The sequence below is a fragment of the Vipera ursinii genome (assembly GCF_947247035.1).
Source record: "Vipera ursinii genome assembly, chromosome: Z".
In the NCBI taxonomy this organism is placed as follows: domain Eukaryota; kingdom Metazoa; phylum Chordata; class Lepidosauria; order Squamata; family Viperidae; genus Vipera; species Vipera ursinii.
In genome coordinates, this window is record NC_139517.1 from 12,635,967 (window position 1) to 12,657,149 (window position 21,183).

The following is a 21,183-nucleotide window of genomic DNA, read 5'->3' on the forward strand; positions in this document are numbered from 1 at the left end:
AATAATTATAAAAACACTACTGATCTACTTTGGCATATTTTGGCTCATATGCTTCAGATAGAATCCAAGTCCAGATTTAGACTTTCATGGCCCTTCCTTCCTTCCTTCCTTCCTTCCTTCCTTCCTTCCTTCCTTCCTTCCTTCCTCCTTCCCTCCCTCCCTCCCTCCCTCCCTTTCTTTCTTCTTTCCTTCCCTTTTTCTCCAGATCTTACCTGGCAATGATTCTGGAAAACGTTCCTTTTCTTGAAGATTTTGGTCCAACAGAAAGCAATAGCCATTGACATACATATTTTCCCCACAGGCCCGGTGCACCGTGGGCCCGCACACCTTAAATAAACAGAGATGGAAAGACCAGATGGAAACTGTATTCTCCATAACTTGGCCTCTGTAAGGCAGGACAGTGGGAAGTGGAGGGCAAATAGAAAGCGACAGTCAGTTTCCTCTCTCAAAGCTAGCTTGGTTATTTTGTTATTTTATACAAACAGTCAGAGCTTCTCCTTGGCAATAGAAATTCAACAACTATGAGTTAAAGTTATTTTCTGTCCTGTTCTAATATTGCAAATCAAGGCACATCTGGCCAGGTTGTAACCCTCCAGCTATGAGGTGGCATCATGGACATCGGTACACATGGGTCTCACTCAGCCTTGGCAAAGAAGACAGGCAGGATCCTAACGGCATATGGGAGACCAGTTGAGGCACAAAGATAAGTGGGAAGATTTCCTGACTTTGGGAGAAACATCCACCAGCCGCTTCCTGGCTATGGGCAAAGGATGAAAGTGTTATGTACTGGGCTCTTAAAGAATACCACGTGGGTTGCTGGAGCAGCTAACGGCTCTCCAGCAACCCAGACTACAAGTCTCCTGTGCTGCAATTGGCTATCTCCAGGCGGCAATGGTTGATTCAAACTTATTGGCTGCCACCTAGGGGCTAGACTATATATTGCGGCTAGTTGTAGCCTTTTCCCCAGTACAGTTTCTGCATGAAATAAACTATGAGTTACCTTGTACTCAGCTTCGCGTCTTCATTCCTGCGCCAAAGAACCCGCTATTTAACAGAAATGAAGAACGTGGTGTGTGGAAATTTCCTTAAAGTTGATAGTGACATCTTGGAGCCAAAATGTGGAGGACATGTGGATATTGTAGATCAGGGACACATATGAGGCCAGGATTCCAGTCATCCAAATCAAGACTTTTCAACCAGTGGTACGGGTACCACCTGTGGTACATTGGCACCTGGCAAGTGGTACATGACCATCCCAGAAAAGTGGTAGCGGGGGAGGGGAATGAGCTGAACTGGTGGCAGCACCGCACAAGCCTGAGGGAGACGGCTGGAGCTGCAGGGCTGTCAGGGCTCAGCGGAAGCGCCAGGATCAGCACCAGGCTCCAGCTGGAGCTCAGCGCTGATTTTGGCGCTTCTGAGCCCAGAAGAAGCGCCGATCAGCTGGAATGTTGCAGCTTCTCCAGGATCTTGTGATTTACATTCAGATGCTTGGCAACTGATTCATACTTATGACGGGCAGTGTCCCAGGGTCATGTGAAGTGACCAAAACCTGCTGCAACCACCCAGCAGACAGGGAAATAAAAACCGAACACCCCCCACCCCACCCCCGCTGCCAATCCTCAACAGAAATGGTCACAACAATGACAACCTCGGACAAGAGGAAGAGCGCCGCCGGACGGGCAGGCAGGTGTCTTGCTCGGCTGTGGCATGGGGGGGCACTTTTTTCAGTGCCATTGTAACTTTGAACAGTCACTAAGCGAACTGTTGTAAGTCGAGGACTACCTGTACTTCATCACTTTTTCCTTTTTTGGGGGGGGGGGGTCATCAAGTTTTTGACACCTTGCTAGGTGACTGGCAGTACTCGGATGCTGCCATATCCTCAAAGTGGTACAATGGGTGAAAAAGTTGAAAAGCCCTGATCCAAATAACCTTTAGAAATAAAAATTGGAGATAGAGGGAGAGGAAGAGGGAGATGGAGGGGAAGGGACATGGAGGGGAGGGGAGAGAGGGAGAGGGAAAGGGAAAAATAAAGGGAAAAGGAGAGAGAAGGAAGGAGAAGGAGGGAGAGGGAGAGAGGGGGAATGGAGGGAGGGAGAGGGAAGAAGGGGAGGTGGGGGAGAGGGAAGGAGGGGGGAGAGGGAGGGAGGGGAGAGGAAGAGGGAGGAGGGAGAGAAAGGGGGAAAAGGAGGGGAGTGAAGCAGGAAGGGAGTGAAGCAGGGAGGGAGGGAGGGGGAGACGAAGAGAGGGAGGGAGGAAAGGGGAGGGAGGGGAGGGAGGGGGAGAGAGAAATAAAGATGTCTCCAAGTCAAGCTTGATCCCTTCCTGGCAAATTCATTTTCTGGGCAACAGCAGAAGTGTCTTCTTCAAGGATGTGAGTCTTCACAGTTTAGCCTATAGCAGGGGTAGACAACGTCGGCTCTTTTATGACTCGTGGACTTCAACTCCCAGAATTCCTGAGCCAGCCACACTGAGGGGAAAGGGAGAGGTTTCCAAGCTGAGCCATGCTGGCTCAGGAATTCTGGGAGTTGAAGTCCACGAGTCATAAAAGAGCCGAGGTTGCCTACCCCTGGCCTATAGCAAAACTGTCACTTGAGCAACATCTTTGCGTCGGGTGGCATGTTACAAGCACAGCAGAAGTCAACAAAACACCATGTCAGCCCTTGACTGATTATCTGAGAAAGTACATTAATTCTAATTTTAACTAAATTATGGCTTCATAGTCTCTTATTTTGGCATTATGGATAACATTTTGGAGGGTTTTTTTCAGGCTTATTGAATGGTATGTCATATTAATATCCCTTTCCTTGCCAAAAGGCAAATTAAAAAAAATACTGTACATACATACACACATACATCCCTGATTAGAATTTTATTATTCCTGACCTGGGTTTAAAACACAACACTTCTGTAAAAAAAAATGGGGGGGGGACATTTTCATTGTGGGGGACCTATTGGTAGAATATTTTCTGCAAGGGGCAATGCGTTTTCACAGCTGTGAATTTTGAAATTTAGGTTTAAAAATTTCATCTGGTGTTTTGCTTTTAGGTAATATTTAAAAGCCACTACTTTATTATGAAACATATCTGTTGTTAGCTGTCTTGATAATATTTATCTTTCAGGGTCCAGCGACAATATTATTATCCTCCCCCCTCCCCCGCTTCCTTCCTTCCATCCTTCCTTCCTCTCAAGCACTGAAGACTTCACCTCCCCTTAAATAATACAAAACAGTAGTTAAACATCTTCATACAGTGCTTCATCCAACTTAAAAAGCCTAGCTGAAAATATTTTAACAGTCTTCGCAAATTATGGTAATTTCTAGGTTAGTTTACTGCCATCAAACTCTCATTCGGCCCCTATTTCCAGAACAAAGCAAGCATACACACCACGTAGTTTAGACTCTAGGTAGTAAAAATATGGCTTGATATTTAAACACCAGCAAACCTAAAAAAATGTTACTTGGAAAAAGAAAACAAAGGCAGGCAGACAGGGAGAGGAAGAAATACAAGATCATCTCTCTCTCTCTCTCTCTCTCTCTCTCTCTCTCTCTCTCTCTCTCTCTCTCTCTCCTTCTCTCCCTCTCTCTCTCTCCCCTCCTTTCTCTCTATCATCTATCATCTATCGAATTTAGCAAAAGGCACAACCTTCTCAGAGACTTTGGAAACAATTATTATGATGAGAACATGACAGAAGAGAAGAAAATATTAGAAAAAATGATACGGTATAATAGTGCTGTGGTGGCGCCGTAGTTAGAATGCGGTATTGCAGGCTGATTCTGCCGACTGCCAGCAGTTCGATCCTGACTAGGTCAAGGTTGACTCAGCCTTTCATCCTTCCGAGGTTGGTAAAATAAGAACCCAGGTTGCTGGGGGCAATCTGCTTAGAGGGGGCTGTAAAGCACTGTGAAGCGCTATATTAGTCTAAGTACTTTTGCTACATACAGTTCCAAAGGGCACAATCTTGTTTATTTCAACTTTAATCCTTTAACGTACATAACAGTAGCAGAGATGGAAAGGAAGACACCAGGAGTTTCCATCCTGTGTTCTGCACTACTAAAGAAATAATTTGGTGGAAGGAATAATATATGCTACTTCATTTCACAGTTTGGGAACATTGTGTATTTATATACCTACCAGGACCTGATCATTCTGGGCAACCAAGGTCAAACCAAAGGACATATTGAAAGCATCTCTTGGTCCTGTAAGAAATATACCCAGAAAAGATGAAGATTAGCCAGAAAAGCATAAATCCTTTTCTGCTAGGAGTGTACAAATTTTAAAAAACAAATATAGGAAGGACTCATTTCTACAATCCAGAACCTTGTGTAGCTCAGCCAAAGTTCAAAGTCTTTGCTGTAACTAAGCTCAGCTGCTGACCACAACACGTTGCTGTGAGAAGTTTAATATCAAAATATATTTTATTCTGTTTCCATCTTCCCTTAAAACATTGATAGAATCCACAATGAACTGAAAATCAGCATCTCCACTAGATAATTGACAATCAAACTAAAACTATGTTAATCAAGTAAAAATAGCAAATGGGGGGGGGGAATTCTTTTACTCAAACTTCCTCAACCCCCAAATAAGTTACCTCGACCTAATCCACATATTAAAGGATAAGGTCTGTAAAAAAAGAGTTAATTAAATTAGGACTCGCAGCAGAACTGCACATTCACAAGAATAAACATCTTAAGTGACCTACCTACCTACCTCTCTACACACACACACACACACACACACGTGTCCCCCTAGAATCAGCACGTAGACACTTCCACACCCAAGGCAAACTCTCCTATGAAACTCTGCTGCTGCCCCCAAAGCAAACCCCTCAGCTTTGGGGGATAAATATTTCTCCCATCCTCACAGCTGTCTGGATGTCATTTTTATTTATTCTTGCGCAGCCTCAGCTCGTGTTGGAACCCCAAATTATTCTTCTGACACTGCCCTTTGGTCTCACCCCCTGTTCTTCTGAATTTGAATGAATGAATGCATGAACCTTTATTGTCAAAGTACAACCATGTATACATTGAGATTGGCTGAGCTTCCCTTCGTGCCCCCACCCCCCAACTCACAGTGACACAAACCCTCCATCTTATTACACCATGTTGAGCTAATGGCACAACACACCGGCCTCACAAGTCAATTCTGCATAAAGTTTATCAAAATTATTTTCCGTCGAAAAGCCTAACAGCCCATGGATAAAAGCTGTTTTTCAGCCTGTTGGTGCGGCTGGCTGTACTCCTATATCTCCTACCCGATGGTAGGAGAGTAAAGAGATACCGTCCAGGGTGTGAGTCATCCCTGAGAATTTTCCTCACTCTTCCAAGGCAGCGAGCCCTGGCGAGGTCATCCAGTGGTGTCAGGGGACAGCCCACAATGTCTTGTGCTGTGCTCACCACCCTCTGTAATGCCTTCCTATCCGTGGCTGTCAGACCAGCATACCAAACCACAATACCGTACGAGAGGACGTTCTCTATAGTAGACTGGTAAAAGAGGGTCATTAGCCGTTGTTCTACCCTGTTCTTCCGCAAGACCCTGAGGAAGTGAAGCCTCTGTTGGGCCTTTCTGGCCACCTGGGTTGTATTAACTTTCCAGGTAAGACCTTCGCAGAGGTAGATGGGATTTCTTTACTCTGAAAGATACCCAGGAATGTTCCTCCCTGGCCAGATCCTTCTCCAGTCCTTACAAAGGGGCAGAATTGGAATTCCTAACCCTGCTCTTTCCCTTGAGACCAACCGTACAGATGGGAAACGGAAGGGCTCTTCAAACCTACTTTGGATGCTAATCTCTTGACATTCACCCGAAGGGTAGGCGCATTGGTAGAGTTTGCCCATTTCATTCACCTGTCCCGTCTCGAAGGGGGCTGCAACGAGCACCCTGGGGGGAGAAAGCAGAAGGATGATTAATATTTTCACAACCCCTTTAACATACAGTAGTTGGCTCTTGACAATGCACCATATGCAGGAGTAGTGGTTTCTAGCAAGAGAGAAGAGGAAAGAAAGAGGTTAATACTGTAGAAAGACAGACAGACAGACAGAAATGGATGTAGGAGAGAAACACAGAGACAGGCAGGCAGGCAGATATAGTTAGATGAAAGATGATAGATTGAGAATAGAGATATAGATAGATAGATAGATAGATAGATGATAGATAGATAGATAGATAGATAGATAGATAGATAGATAGATAGATAGATAGATAGATAGATAGATAGATAGATGGATGGATGGATGGATGGATGGATGGATGGATGGATGGATGGATGGATGGATGGATGGATGGATGGATGGATAGATAGATAGATAGATAGATAGATAGATAGATAGATAGATAGATAGATAGATAGATAGATAGGCAGGCAGGCAGGCAGGCAGCAGGCAGGCAGGCAGGCAGGCAGGCAGGCAGGCAGGCAGAGTGAGTGAGTGAGTGAGAGATTAGAAATAATATAGTAAATAAAGATTTTTGCAGCCATTATTTTATTGATAAGGGAATTCCCTGGTGAGTCAATGGACTAATATTTTGCCAGCTCCACTGCCAGATTCTTTATAGCAGATCTGGAACTGAGCTGAATCAATGTCTTGTCTTAATATATACAGCTTCTGTTCTACAAAGAACAATGCCTGAAACAAACCAGTGGCTATATTGGAGACAACACTTGGTGACCTCCTTATTTAAATTATGAATTCCATTTCTTTCTAATAATTTGGGGGGTCATCTGTAACACTGCAGCAGAATGCTGGTGTTCTTCAGGTTCATTTCATGCATTGGTCCTTGGGGATGCTGCAGAGCTAAAGTTATGGTTTTAACCTAATAGTCATTTTCTGTACTTCAATTAAAGCAACGTTTCTCAACCTTGAAAACTTTAAGTTGTGTGGAGTTCAACTCCCAGAATTCTTTGCTGGATGAGGAATACTGGGAATTGAAGTTCACACATCTTAAAGTTGCCTGCGTTGAGAAACACTGAATTAACATATTCTACATCAGCCTAGCCATGCTTTGCATCTGATGAAGTTTGCCGCACCTTACCAACTCTTATGACTTTTAAGACAATGGCTGCTATCAGACCCTTGATCATTCCTGGATTTCTCTATAATAACAGGAAGACAGCTGACAGGAGGGAACTACATTGAAAAAATAGTAAAATAATGTAGACTTTTCAACCTCCAGAAGAGGACAGGCAAGGAAGAAGTAAGGATAGAAAATGAGAGTTGAAACAAGCCAGCCTGAGCATTGCAGTGGGTGCAAAAACCAAATTAAAAATCTATTTCCTCTTACTTATTCTCAATCTGGGCGATACTTGTGCCGAAACTCTGACTTTGGCCTTCAAAGATCGTTGGGGTATCCACATCCACACTGAAACCATAGCACCAGTGCACCCACGCTGTTGGAGATAAAGGCTTTCATTGAGCCTCTTAAATTACACATTCTTCCCAAATTATGTTCCATCAAGAAGAGAGAGCTGTAGGAAAGGGCTAGAATGATGGTTTGAAGGAGGCTCAGAATTCTACCTGGAATTATCTCCCCTCCTCCCCCAAATCAAGGAGGCAGAATTAGAAACATTTTTGCTGCCTGGATAGGCTAGTAGTGGCAAAATAAAGATGGCTTGCAGATTAAGTAAACCTCTTTTAAGAACAATCTAATGTCACCCATTTCACAGTTCTACTCCCTTAGCTGACTGGGGTATTTAGTAACGAGAAATTGTTTTGTCCTGCGGCACTGTTAGCACAGGAAGGTGAACTGGTGAAGCTGCTGATGGAGTTGCAAGTCAGTTTGCCCCAGACTGCAACTAGTGTCTTTTAAAGAGTAGGAGCAGAACTTTTTAAAGAAACGCTTAAGAAAAGAAAAGCTAACTTTGTGGTTGAAAGTCGCTGGGCTTTGCAGCTGGACTTTGCAAGTGTTTTTTTTTATGTTTAGGATCTTAACTAGGACAAAGAAGTTGATGAGAGTTGTCCCCAATTAAAGCCCAGATTTCCCTTGCTTTGGACACTCACCTGTGCCCAGGTAGAAAAGCATCCACGGAGGATCCATGCCTGGAAGGATAAGAAATTAATCTGCAGTCAATCAAGGAAAGAAAGATTTTTTTAAAAAAACACCTTTGAGGCAGCTTTGTAGGGAATTTGCAGTCAGGTCTAATCTGAAAGAGGTTTTATTTTTCTGCTGAGAAGAAAGTCCAGCCCTCAAAGGACAGAGAGGGGTGGGAACAGGTGCTAAAGTGAGTTGAGAAGCTGAGACATACTAGAGGAGTAAAGTTCATTACCAAAACCTGGTATAGAATTAGTGTGACTAAGTTAAAACAGGACAGAAGCTTTCTTCTTCTCTACTCTTTATTCCCCCTCTCCGTTTCCTTCGCCTAACTCATATCAAAACTATTTTTTGTTTAGCAAAGGCGTAGATGTGGTTTGTTTCCATTGTTTCAGCTGCAGCCAAAACAATGAAAAGTCCAGGAATATCTTAAAGATTAACAGCTTTCATGATGTAAGGGTGCACAGCATCCAGGCAAGGACTGAAACTATTGTTGTTGTTGTTGTTGTTGTTGTTGTTGTTGTTAGTTGCGAAGTCGTGTCCGATCCATCTAGACCAGGGGTCTTCAAACTTGGCCCTTTTATGACTTGTGGACTTCAATTCCCAGAATTCCTCAGCCAGCTTTGCTGGCTGAGGAATTCTGGGAATTGAAGTCCACAAGTCATAAAAGGGCCAAGTTTGAAGACCCCTGATCTAGACCCTATGGACAACGTTCTTCCAGGCCTTCCTGTCCTCTACCAACTTCTGGAGTCCATTTAAGCTCACGCCTACAGCTTCAGTGACTCCATCCAGCCACCTCATTCTCTGTCGTCCCCTTCTTCTCTTGCCCTCAATCTTTCCCAGCATTAGGCTCTTCTCCAGTGAGTCCTTCCTTCTCATTAGGTGGCCAAAGTATTTGAGTTTTAGCTTCAGGATCTGGCCTTCTAAAGACCAGTCAGGGTTGATCTCCTCTAGGACTGACCGGTTTGATCGCCTTGCAGTCCAAGGGACTCGCAGGAGTCTTCTCCAGCACCATAGTTCAAAGGCCTCAATACTTTAGATAGGTTAAAAAGAAATGTTTGAGTTCGCTTCTACCGTGAAATATGTTTATTAATAGAAGAGAATATTTGTAGCTCAGGGTCAAACCATGTTGCTCTCGTGGTTTTCTTGCAGACATTTCATTACCAAACTAGGTAATATCATCAGTGCGATACATTTATTACAACTGGGTTGAAATTATCCTAAGCGACCCTTGAAGTTTTATTTTTCACAAAACAAAATGGCATCCAGTTGATCTGAAAGGAAGCACCTATGCTGAGAAAGAAACAATCCTTCATTTTACAGCTTGCTCACAACTGTAGATGTGGTGAACCCAAGTGTGCTGCCCCTGGTAACACTTTTTAAAATAGTATTTTGCCTTTCCTGTAATTTAACTGTCAAGAAAGGTTCCGAAAGTCCCAGCCTTCATCTTTTTTCTCACTCAGCATAGGTGGTAAAGTGGTCATTGTGGTATTAACATTTGATGAGAGAACTATGACACATGCTACCTCAACCTTTTAGCAGAAAGGGGGGATAGAAAGATAACCAAGATTTTATTTTTTTAAAAAATGTCTCAGCTCCTAACTGAGGTACACAACTGAATTTTGTCTAACATTTCAAAAAAAAAACATGACTTGTGACAAGATAATTTTGGGAAGCTGATATGGGCTTCCTCTTATTTTCTGAAAGAGATTTCTTTCTAAGGCAGAGGTGGTCAAACTGCCGGCCCACAGGCCGAAACCGTGCCCACCCCATTGCTGGCAGTGAAAAAATTCGCAATACGTCGCGACATTTCACGTGACGTTGCAAGTTTGACAGCCCTGCTCTAAGGAGTTGCAGCCTTATAGTTTATCACCACTGTAAACCCACCATCTTGTGATTTTTGCATTTATAAAATGCAAAAAAATATTGCTGAATGGAAATTCAAGAGGTACAGCAGGCCAGCCATCTTAAAACGTGAAGCAAGGACATCTGCTGCAGGGGACACAAGCTTAAGATGGCCGCATGATTAAAGACCCACCCTGTTTTATTGGTGTCGTCTATGATTGCACTATTGTGACCACCCATCTTGGTTTTGTTTGTTTGTTTGTTTTGCCCTTCTCTGCAGATGCCCCTGATGAGAAGGAATTTGGGCAATTTCTTGCAGGACAAAAGTGAAATGTAAAGGAGGACCATGTGGACCGGAAGTTAATTCTCTTAGCCAAAAAAAAGCCACATCCTCACATCCTGTTTCTATCCTGAGAAGAATTTCCTCTCATTTTATTTTCTTCTCTCCCTGCGAGCCCTCTCTTACTTTCTGTAGATTTTTTTCTTTTTATAGTGAGATCAATACAAACCCTCATCATAAGACAAAACGTTCAGAGGTTTAGGGATACGTTGGGGCTAATTAGTGAGAAACGTTAAGCTGAAGCTACACAATAATTTTACATAATAATAAAAATGGTTATGTCTTTGGGAGAAAGGGTTAGGAAAAGAGGATTGGATTTATGGAACATACTATTCCAATCCTTTGCCATCTTTCCTGGCTGTCAGTCTATTGCTCGAGTCAGTTCAAAGTGCTGGTTTTGTTCATTTGTTATTTATCCCACATGTGTCACTTTATAAGTAACTGAAGGAAGCAAACTATATGATTACTCTCTACCACCACCACCCCCTATTTTCCCCACAACAACCTTGTGGAGTAGGCTGAGAGGCAGTGATTGGCCCAAAGTTACCCAGCCAGCTTTAATGTCTAGGACAGGACTAGAACTTACCGTCTCCTCATGATTGTCTCATAGCTAAGATGGGACTAGAACTCACCATCTCCTGTTTTCTAAACCAGCACCTTACTACACAAAAGTGGCTGGAGAATTCTGCGAATTGAAGTCCACACATCTTAAAGTTGTCAGGTTGGAGAAACACTGTGCTAATGAGAAAACTGTAACCAGACTCTTGGATTTTGGCCACTGTAAAACAACACAGCTCTCTTCCAAGGAGAGATGTACTGTACCTATCCCTGTGGTTTCCCCTAACTTCCCTTATGCAAGGTAAAAGGGGAAGAAGGAAACCAAATTAAGACGATTAAAGGCCTGGAGTCTAAAACCTATGAAGAACGGTTGCAGGAATTGGCTATGTCTACTAGTCTAGTGAAAAGAAGAACTAGGGGGTGACATGATAGCACTCTTCCAAAATCTAAGTGGCTGCCACAAAGAAGAGGGGGTCAAGCTATTCTCCAAAGCACCTGAGGGCAGGACAAGAAGCAATGGATGGAAAGAAGGAAATCAAGGAAAGAAGCAGCCTAGAACTAAGGAGAAATTTCCTGACAGTGAGAACAATCAACCAGTGGAATATCTTGCTTTCAGGAGTTATGAGTGTTCAATCACTGAAAGCTTTAAGAGACTGGATAGCCATTTGACTGAAATGGTGTGAGGTCTCCTGCTTGAGACCTCCTTCCAACTCTGACAATGATGACAACGACGATGATGATGACAACAGTAAACAATTTCATCCTGCTAACATTTAATTTTAGGGATGGTTTAATCTTTTTTAAATTTGTTTTTAACTTTTGTACTGGTTGTTTTAAATGCCCTGTAAACCGCCCTGAGTCCTTCGGGAAAGGGCGGTATATAAATTTAATAAAATAAAAATAAATAAATAAAAATAAAACAGGGCAGCCACAGCTGTGGAGACCAATGGAATGGCTCATAGCTGCTCTACCTGTGGCAAGTGGTTAGCTTGCACTCTAATCTGATTAAACAGCAAAGAGTCCATACAGGAGAGAAATCCTACGGTCATGTCCAGTGTGGGATCCATTTCAGCGAGGCTTCAACCTGATCCAACACCGGAGGTATCATGCCTGAGAAAAACCTTATCAGTCCACTATGTGTCAGAAAAGTTTTGGCCACCAGAAAATGGAGAGCTCCCTCCCAGATGCCCAGATTGTGGGAAGAACTTCATTGAGAACTCAACTCTGAAAAAGCACCAGTAAGTCCACACTTGAGAAGAAACCCTCCAGTGCCTGGGATGATGGAAAAAATTTAGTCTCAGCTCCCACCTGGTGACACACCAGGGAAGTCACACAGGAGACAGACTGTATAGACCAGGGGTAGGCAACCTTGGCTCTTTTATGACTCGTGGACTTCAACTCCCAGAATTCCTGAGCCAGCCATGCTGAGGGGAAAGGGAGAGTTTCCAAGCTGAGCCATGCTGGCTCAGGAATTCTGGGAGTTGAAGTCCACGAGTCATAAAAGAGCCAAGGTTGCCTACCCCTGGTATAGACTATAGATTGTGGCAAAGGATTCAGAGGTACATCATCCATTATCCACCAACAAAGCCATATGGAGAGAAACCTACATGTGTGAAGTGTATGGAAAGGGGTTTGTTCTAAGCTCTGTTTATTTGAACCCTCACCGGACTCACACTTTGGGTGTTCCCAGTTGTAGCTGGTCTTTCCACCAATGGTCTAGAGACTCCATACAGGAGAGCAACCTTACAAATGTCCTTATTGTGACAAAGGGTTTTTTGATAGCTCTACCCTGACGAAACACAAGAGATGCCTCACTGGAGAGAAAGTGAATATGTGCAAGGATTGTGGGTTGAGCTTTGGATCAAGCTTCGGGAACATTAGGCATTCCATGGAGAAAAGATGTCAACAAGGGCTATCATGTAGGCCAGTGTTTTGATAACCCTGATAAATTTAAGATGGATGGACTTCAACTTCCAGAATTCCCTAGCCAGCACACTCTTCTTATGAGGGAATTCTGGGAGTTGAAATCTACCCACCTTAAAGTTATCAAGGTTAACAACTGGCCAAGGCCTAGCCTAGAACCTTACATAGAGGTTGAAAATTTGGGACATCCACTGACCACCTCTGTAGAACTACCTTCATTCTTGATCATGTACTTCCAATGTTGGTTAGCATTGTGGCCTTCATCCATGGCCTTACCATGAGGTGAAGCAGTTGGGAAGGCAGTTTCCCCTTCATTCTTAAGTAGCAGGGATGTTTGAGGCTAGTGAAACAATTCAGATGGGAAGGCAGACAAGGTTGCAAAACACGGGACACAAATGCAATGAAATCTTTGCCGAAATAGATGCTCTTTAGTCTTTCTCATAATATTAGAGGAATATACAATTTGCCCATCCCTTTGATTCTACCCACACGCTGTTATAATCACATCCTCTGCACATCCTCCAGTTAACGCCTGACAGTGTTTCTCAAGCTGTTTGAACTTTTGATTCCCAGAAATTCCCCGTCAGCACTGAGGAATTCTGGGAGTTGAAGTCCACATGGCTTAAAATTGCCATGGTTGATAAACGCTGGTCCCTGATGAACAAACTATTGTCCACACCACAAGCTAATATTATTCTTTCAGGTGCAGTACTAGCGAACTGCAGAAATAAATGGCTAATATTTTTTCGGTGTAATATTTGAATATATGATTTGCCCATCTCTTTGACTCTCTACCCCACACACTTTGTGTCATAAATATGCACCCTGCAACTTCCCCAAATGGTCCCTGATGATCAAAAAGTTGCCCACACAACAGCCTAATAATTATTCTTTTAGGTAGTGTTAGTCAAATCACTGCAGATTAAATAAGGGACTAAAGTGAAAATAAGACCCTTCAGCTTTCTGAAGCTTAAAAAGAGCTCAAAACACAGTAAACCTTACCTCAGCTTGCTGAGATACTTGGGCGGGGTGGGGGGAACCAAATGTTGGTCTCTCCACAAAAGCAAGTGACCTAATGTCTTTTTTTTAATGAAGTGAATTTTATTATATAATACAGCAGTGAGCAGGTAAAAAGTTGGCATAAAAAAACTGAGTGGCAGAAGGAAGAGCCCATGCCCCTTAATCCCGGCCAAGACGCATTATCATAAAAAGCTGCCATGGGGGTTTACACAGATTTTAAAAAATGGCCCTGAGGCGGCCTAATGCCAAGCTTTGACTTATTCTCCTTCCCTGCTTTCTCCATGATAATTTATTTTAAATAAAAAAAAAAGATTGTCATCATTTGTGGCAATTTTTTTCAAGAAAAAAACCTGAAGACACAAAGGGGGGGGGAGCGTGGTACAAGATGTTGCATCTTGGTTTTCCATATTAGCTGGTCCCTGATCAAAAGCTCCTTCAAGAACTCCAGCAGGCATAAACCACAGACCGCCACAGCAGGCCGCAGGGAGACAAAAATAACACACCCAGGGTCAATGCAAAACTTCCATCCTGGTATCTGATGCAAATCCATAAACTGCAGCACCCCACAACCATGTTTGTTTTGTTGTTCTCCCCACCGTTGATAAAGGCCCTCGTGCCCACCGTTGATAAAGGCCCTCGTGCCCACCGTTGATAAAGGCCCTCGTGCCATCAACTTCCTTAGAAATGTTGGCATCCCTGTCCCCCCTTATCCAGATTCACAAAGGACCCACTCAACGGATCAAAGCTCAACCCTAAACTAAGTTGGAAAGGCCCAGGTGTTCCTAAGTGTCTCCGTAGCATCTCTTTCCATTGGCAGGCGCTTCTGGGAGTTGTAGTTTTTAGCAATGTTTGGATGGTCACAGTTCTGTATTCGTACACGATCAAAAGAGAGGTCGGCTAAAAAGTTACCGTTGATCTTTGGTTACAACAGAATGAATTTGGAGGCGGAGATCAGGAGGACTTTTTAGGTAGATCTGGATGGAGCCATTGCTCTCCAAAAATTAAATATCAGGAAAGGAATATCCAGATGTTCCAAAGAACATTGGACTTGATTTGTAAGGCAGGGCCCCCAACCTGGATCTACAGGTAAAGATACCAGAGATGTGGTTGTCCCAAAGGTGCCTTTTTCATCACTTGGATGACTGAGAATCTCCATAGACGAAGGTGTGGTTGCATCACATCCTGGTCTCCTGAGGGCCTCACCAGCTGATCTTGGGGATGTGGCTTAAGGCAATGCCTCCTGTCAGAGGTGCTGGTGCTGGTGGCGGGGTGGGGAGGGGGGAGGTGGCTTAAAAGTGGCCTGGAATAGGGTGGGAGATAACTCTTGGCTGCTTGTGAGGGAACAGAGGACTGGCTCCTGAAAAGAGTGGGAGGAGCAGATCCCACTTGCTTCCTTCATTGATTGCTTGCGAGTAGCTCTGATCTACAGGCGTGGCTTTTGGCAATGGTGGATGGGCTCCCAGGATGAGGGGGGTGGAGCCCCTTAAGGCACAGGTGTTTTTTTTTCCCATGGGTGGTAGTGGGCGTGGCTTGTTCAAAAGCCAACGGTGGTCCCTCCCCCTTTCCCAGGCCCGCAGGAGGCGTGGCCTGACCGCAGCAAGGCCAGGGCCCCTCCCAGTCACCCGAAGAGCTTGATGAAGCAGGGGTGGCAATAGGGCTTCTCGTTCTGCTCCTTGAAGGTGCCTTTGTTCAGCTGCTTGAGACAGAAGGCGCAGACAAAATGCTCCGGGTGGAATTTCCGGCCCATGGCGGTAATGCAACGGCCGGTGATGGGTTTCTCGCAGCCAGAACAGAGCGAGCCGCGTTGCTTGTGGTAATGGATTTCGCAGAATGGGCGCCCACTGTGCTCGAAGAAGCTGCCATTCATGAATGGGGTGTAGCATTCCTAGAACAGAGAACAAACCAGGAGAGATTTAAAGATGGCCACCTAGACAAGGTAGTCCTCCTCAACTTACAACCATTCGTTTAGTGGCTGGAGTTAAAAGCAACCCTGAAAAAAAAGGGACTTACAATCAGTCCTCGCCCTTAGGACCGTCACAGCATCCCCATGCTCACAGGATCAAAATTTGTGTACTTGTATAATAGAGGAGGGTTGCAGCACCCCGGGGTCACCATTCCAGCTGGCTTCCAACCTACAGAGACAGTGGGGGCAGCTGGCCCACTTAACAGCCATCCAGTTCACTTAAAAGCTGCATTGATTCACTTAGCAACCGTGGCAAAAGTCGTAAAATTGGGCGCGGCTCACTTAAAGTAAAGGTAAAGGTTCCCCCGCACATGCGTGCTAGTCGTTTCCGACTCTAGGGGCCGGTGCTCATCTCCGTTTCAAAGCCGAAGAGCCAGCGCTTGTCTGAGGACGTCTCTGTGGTCATGTGGCCGGCATGACTGGATGCCAAAGGCACACGGAACACTGTTACCTTCCCACCGTAGTGGTCCCTATTTTTCTACTTGCATTTTTACATGCTTTCGAACTGCTAGGTTGGCAGAAGCTGGGACGAGTAACAGGCGCTCACTCTGTTACACGGCACTCGGGATTCAACCCACCAAACTGCCGACCTTCTGATCGACAAGCTCAGCGTCCTAACCCACTGAGCCATCGCTTAACAACTGCCTAATTGTGATCATAAGTCAAAGACAAACTGTAATTCCATGGGGATCTACAAAACTCCCATCTCCTTCCAATAGTATTCCTGCACTCTGGGCAAAATCGCACACAATCCTGACTCAGTGCACATGTTTTTCCTGCATCCACCTCTCCCCATCTGGGTCTTGTTGGCATACAATTCATTTCCCCAGCCAGGGGAGGCTTGAAGTCAGGAAGCAGATGGGAAAACCATGCAATCAAGCTGGACTGGTTCACAGTCCATGGGATTCAAATTGTCTCCAAGCAAGGTTTGATCAGAAGTTGTTTTTAGGCTGAATTTTTTAGAAGATGAGAAATGCTGGAATTGGTCAAGAATCCCTGGATCCTGCCAAGCAGACCCATATGAAACTCCTTATTTGTTTTTAACTTAATTTTATAATAATAATAATAATAATAATAATAATAATAATAATAATAATAATAATAATAATAATAATAATAATAAAGTTGGAAGGGACCTTGGAGGTCATCTAGTCCAACCCCATTCTCAGGCAGGAAACCGTATACCACCTCGGACAAATGGCTGTCCAGTCTCTTCTTAAAAACTTCCAGTGCTGCAGCATTCACAGCTTCTGGAGGCAGGTTGTTCCACTGGTTAATTGTTCTAACTGTCAGGAAGTTTCTCCTTAGTTCTAGGTTGCTTCTCTCCTTGATTAGTTTCCATCCGTTGCTTCTTGTCCTGCCTTCAGGAGCTTTGGAGAATAGCTTGAATCCCTCTTCTTTGTGGCAGCCCCTGAGATATTGGAAACTGCTATCATGTCACCCCTAGTCCTTCTCTTCGTTAAACTAGACATACCCAATTCCAGCAACCGTTCCCTGTATGTTTTAGCCTCCAGTCCCCTGATCATCTTTGTTGCTCTTCTCTGTACTCTTTCTAGAGTCTCAACATATTTTTACATCGTGGTGACCAAAACTGGATGCAGTATTCCAGGTGTGGCCTTACCAAGACATTGTAAAGTGGTATTAATACTTCATGTGATCTTGATTCTATCCCTCTGTAAATGCAGTAAACATCTTAACTGGTTTTCCTAATTTGGGTAGATCTTCCATCTATTACAAGAAAACTTCCTTGCCTTTCAGCCTTCCTCAATTCAGCCTAGAAACCTCTTACTAAGAGTTCACTTCTGCCCGATGGCATTTTTTTTTAAAAAAAATTGTGCCGTGCATTCTGGTTTAGACGGCATTAGGTATCAAGATTTAGGCTCACCGCTGTCTCAAGGCTCTGACATTGAGGAGATCCATATGTGCTAGGTCTCTGTCCTGCCTTTAACAGGCATATGAGTCCCAAAGGAGAGGTCCTTGAAGGTACCACATTCCCCCAGTTTCAAAGTTGGCACAAAGGGGTTGAGTTATTTTGCTAAGTTAAAAGAAATGTAATAAATAAAATCCTAGGTTGCCTCCAGAAATTGTGGGAGCTTCAACATTGGAGATTTTTAAAAAGAGACCGGATAGCCATTTGTCTGAAATGATATAGGGTTTCCTGCTTGAGCAAAAGGGTGGACTAGAAGACCTCCAAGGTCCCTTTCAACTCTTGTTCTGTTAAGTTGCATTCAGGAGCTAACGGTGATCTGTTGTCTTCTTCATCTTGCAAATGCAAGTAGGGTCAACGATGTAACACTGTTCTTCTCCTCAGCCACATCGATCACCTTTGCTACGGAAAGCCATAGGTAGAGATACCAATTCTCCCCCATGGAGAATTTCCCTCTTGGTTGCAACTAAGGCAAAATTAAAACTAAGGCAATTAAGACTTAAGAGGAGAACGGCAGCCTAGCAGTTTTATTTTCAGCAAAAGAACTGTATTTTCTCCTTTGTTGTTGTTGTTAGCTGCGAAGTCGTGTCCAACCCATCGCGACCCCATGGACAACGTTGCTCCAGGCCTTCCTGTCCTCTACCATCTTCTGGAGTACATTTAGGCTCACGCCTACTGCTTCAGTGACTCCATCCAGTCACCTCATTTTTGCATCTCTCCATCTAAGGTCCACCTATAAATCCCTCACAACCTTGTTGTGTATTGACAGTGTGGCTGGTGGGTGGGAAGAAAAACAGAAGATAGCTTTGCTGAACAGCTGGATCTTGAGATACATCAAAACATCCTTCTATGTTCTGTGTTGTTAGCTGCGAAATCGTGTCCGACCCATCGTGACCCCATGGACAACGTTCCTCCAGGCCTTCCTGTCCTCTACCATCTTCTGGAGTCCATTTAAGCTCACGCCTACTGCTTCAGTGACTCCATCCAGTCACCTCATTCTCTGTCGTCCCCTTCTTCTCTTGCCCTCCACCTTTCCCAGCATTAGGCTCTTCTCCAGTGAGTCCTTCCTTCTCATTAGGTGGCCAAAGTATTTAAGTTTCAACTTCAGGATCTGGCCTTCTAAAGAGCAGTCAGGGTTGATCTCCTCTAGGACTGACCGGTTTGATTGCCTTGCAGTCCAAGGGACTCGCAGGAGTCTTCTCCAGCACCAGAGTTCAAAGGCCTCCATTCTTTGGCGCTCAGCCTTTCTTATGGTCCAACTTTCACTGCCATACATTGCAACTGGGAAGACCATAGCCTTGAATATACAGACTTTTGTTGACAGGGTGACATCTCTGCTTTTTAGTGTGCTGTCTAGATTTGTCATGGCTTTCCTCCCCAGGAGCAAGCGTCTTTTAATTTCTTGGCTGCAGTCCCCGTCTGTGGTGATCTTGGAGCCCAGGAAAATAAAATCTGTCACTACCTCCATTTCTTCCCCATCTATTTGCCAGGAATTGAGAGGGCCGGATGCCATGATCTTGGTTTTCATAGTTTTCTCCTTTAGAAAAGCCATTTCTCTTCATTTGCTTTCCGGCCCTCCTGACAAAACCGCACACAACACAACCCCGGCCCAGAGCTGGTGCTTACCCTGCAAACAAAACATTCTGGATGCCACAAGGCATTGAGAGCCGAGATGTAATTCTCTAAGATGGCCTGGCTGCATCCTTGACAGCGAGTGGAGAAGAGCTCATAAAAGTCCTGGCGACAATACTGCTTCCCGTCTTTCTCGTGAAAGCCTGCAGGGGGAGACAGAGAGTCAATATGGAAGGGACCAAAAAATGGAGCAGCTCAGCAGCCACCTAAGGTGAATCAGTGGTACTGCAGGAGGTCTGATTCAGAATTCTTTTGCATTGAGGAAGCTGTGAAAATTTAGTTAAGGATGCCACAACTTTCTCCAAGCTGGAGCCCTCCGACAGAGCCGGACCTCAAGCCATATAACGGACAGCAGCCTGTCGGGTGGGGACCACAGGAAGTGAAATTCAAAAATTTTGAGGAGACCCTAATTGGGAAGACTGGTTTTGTGGGCAACCAGCAGTCCATGAACACCAACAAGCACCACGCTGCTCAATTGCACATTTGTGTTGCATGTGAAAAAGATGGATACCCGGTCGTGCATTGTACCAAACCTTCTCCATGACATCACCCCATCTCTACCATTCTCCCTATGACCTTTGGAGCATAAAAACAATAAACTTTATCCTCTGGCATTAAAAAAAAAGACTTGGCCATAATTTAGTGCAGGACTTTTCAACCAGTGGTACGGGTACCACCTGTGGTACATTGGCACCTGGCAGGTGGTACGCAGCCATCCTATAAAAGTGATAGTGGGGGAGGGGAATGAGCTGAACCAGTGGCAGCACCACACAAGCCTGAGCGAGAGATGGCTGGAGCTGCAGGGCTGTCAGGGCTCAGCAGAAGTGCCAGCATCAGTGCCAGGCTCCAGCTGGAGCTCGGCGCTGATCCTGGCGCTTCTGCTGAGCCCAGAAGAAGCGCCAATCAGCTGGAATGTTGCAGCATCTCCAGGGTCTTGTGATTTACATTCAGATGCTTGGCAACTGATTCATATTTATGACGGTCACAGTGTCCCATGGTCATGTGAAGTGACCAAAACCTGCTGCAACCACCCAGCAGATGGGGGGGGGGAATAAAAACCAAACACCCACCCCCATCCCACCCCCACTGCCAGTCCTCAACAGAAATGCCCACAACAATGAAAATCTCAGACAGGAGGAAGAGCGCTGCCGGGCAGGCAGGCAGGTGTCTTACTTGGCTGTGGCTTGGGGGGGGCACTTTTTTCAGTGCCATTGTAACTTCGAACAGTCACTAAGCGAACTGTTGTAAGTCAAGGACTACCAGTACTTCGTCACTTTTTTCCTTTTTTTTTTTTGGTCATCAAGTTTTTGACACCTGGCTAGGCGACTGGTGGTACTCGGATGCTGCCATATCCCTGATTCAGTGGACACATCCACCTTATCTCAGCCTTCTGAGATGAGATCAAGACAGAAAACACAACCAAACAAGCTGATTCTACATCATCGCAAGACCACACTAATAGAATCTTGCCAGTCTGAAGACTACAGACTTCCCACCGTTTCTTTTTACAGGAGGGTAAGGATTTTCTTTCCCTGCCTGTTACGCAGCTCCATCTTTCTTATCTGTTCATTCCCAAGGCAAAGGTCATTCCCACGTGCCGTTCCAGGTGCTCCTCGACTTACAGCCATTCATTTAATGACTGTTCAAAGTTACAACGGCACTGAAAAAAGTGACTTAGCACCTCTTTTCACACTTACGACCATTGAGGCATCCCCCCATGGTCACCTGATCAAAATTCGGATGCTTGGCAACTGGTTCATATTTAGGACGGTCGCAGTGTCCCGGGCTCATGGGATCACCTTTTGCCACCTGGGGGGGAAACCAGATTCACATTGCCACTGTTGTTTACTTACTTAACAACTGCAGTGATTCACTTAACGACCGTGGCAAGAAAGGTCGTAAAATGGGGCCAAACTCACTTAACAACTGTCTTGGTTAGCAAGGTTGACTCAGCCTT

The 21,183-nt window shown here is 44.7% G+C and overlaps 2 protein-coding genes across 2 annotated transcripts in view; both read right to left on the reverse strand.

Annotated features, from left to right (window-relative positions):
- LOC310649979 (integrin alpha-D-like) overlaps nt 1–8,323 on the reverse strand; it is a 46,010-nt gene extending 37,687 nt beyond the window's left edge. The window contains exons 1-5 of the mRNA XM_083378812.1: nt 7,988–8,323; nt 7,272–7,377; nt 5,770–5,873; nt 4,131–4,195; nt 213–327 (exon numbers count right to left, since the gene is read on the reverse strand). Of these exons, the coding sequence (XP_083234938.1) occupies nt 213–327; nt 4,131–4,195; nt 5,770–5,873; nt 7,272–7,377; nt 7,988–8,024 (427 nt within the window). The 5' untranslated portion in view covers nt 8,025–8,323. The remainder of the gene's footprint in view (nt 1–212; nt 328–4,130; nt 4,196–5,769; nt 5,874–7,271; nt 7,378–7,987) is intronic.
- A 4,805-nt stretch (nt 8,324–13,128) lies between these two features.
- The window catches only part of LOC310649980 (paxillin-like), a gene marked incomplete at its 5' end in the record, with an annotated part of 14,784 nt that continues 6,729 nt past the window's right edge, over nt 13,129–21,183 (reverse strand). The window contains 2 exons of the mRNA XM_083378813.1: nt 13,129–15,589; nt 19,221–19,369. Of these exons, the coding sequence (XP_083234939.1) occupies nt 15,323–15,589; nt 19,221–19,369 (416 nt within the window). The 3' untranslated portion in view covers nt 13,129–15,322. The remainder of the gene's footprint in view (nt 15,590–19,220; nt 19,370–21,183) is intronic.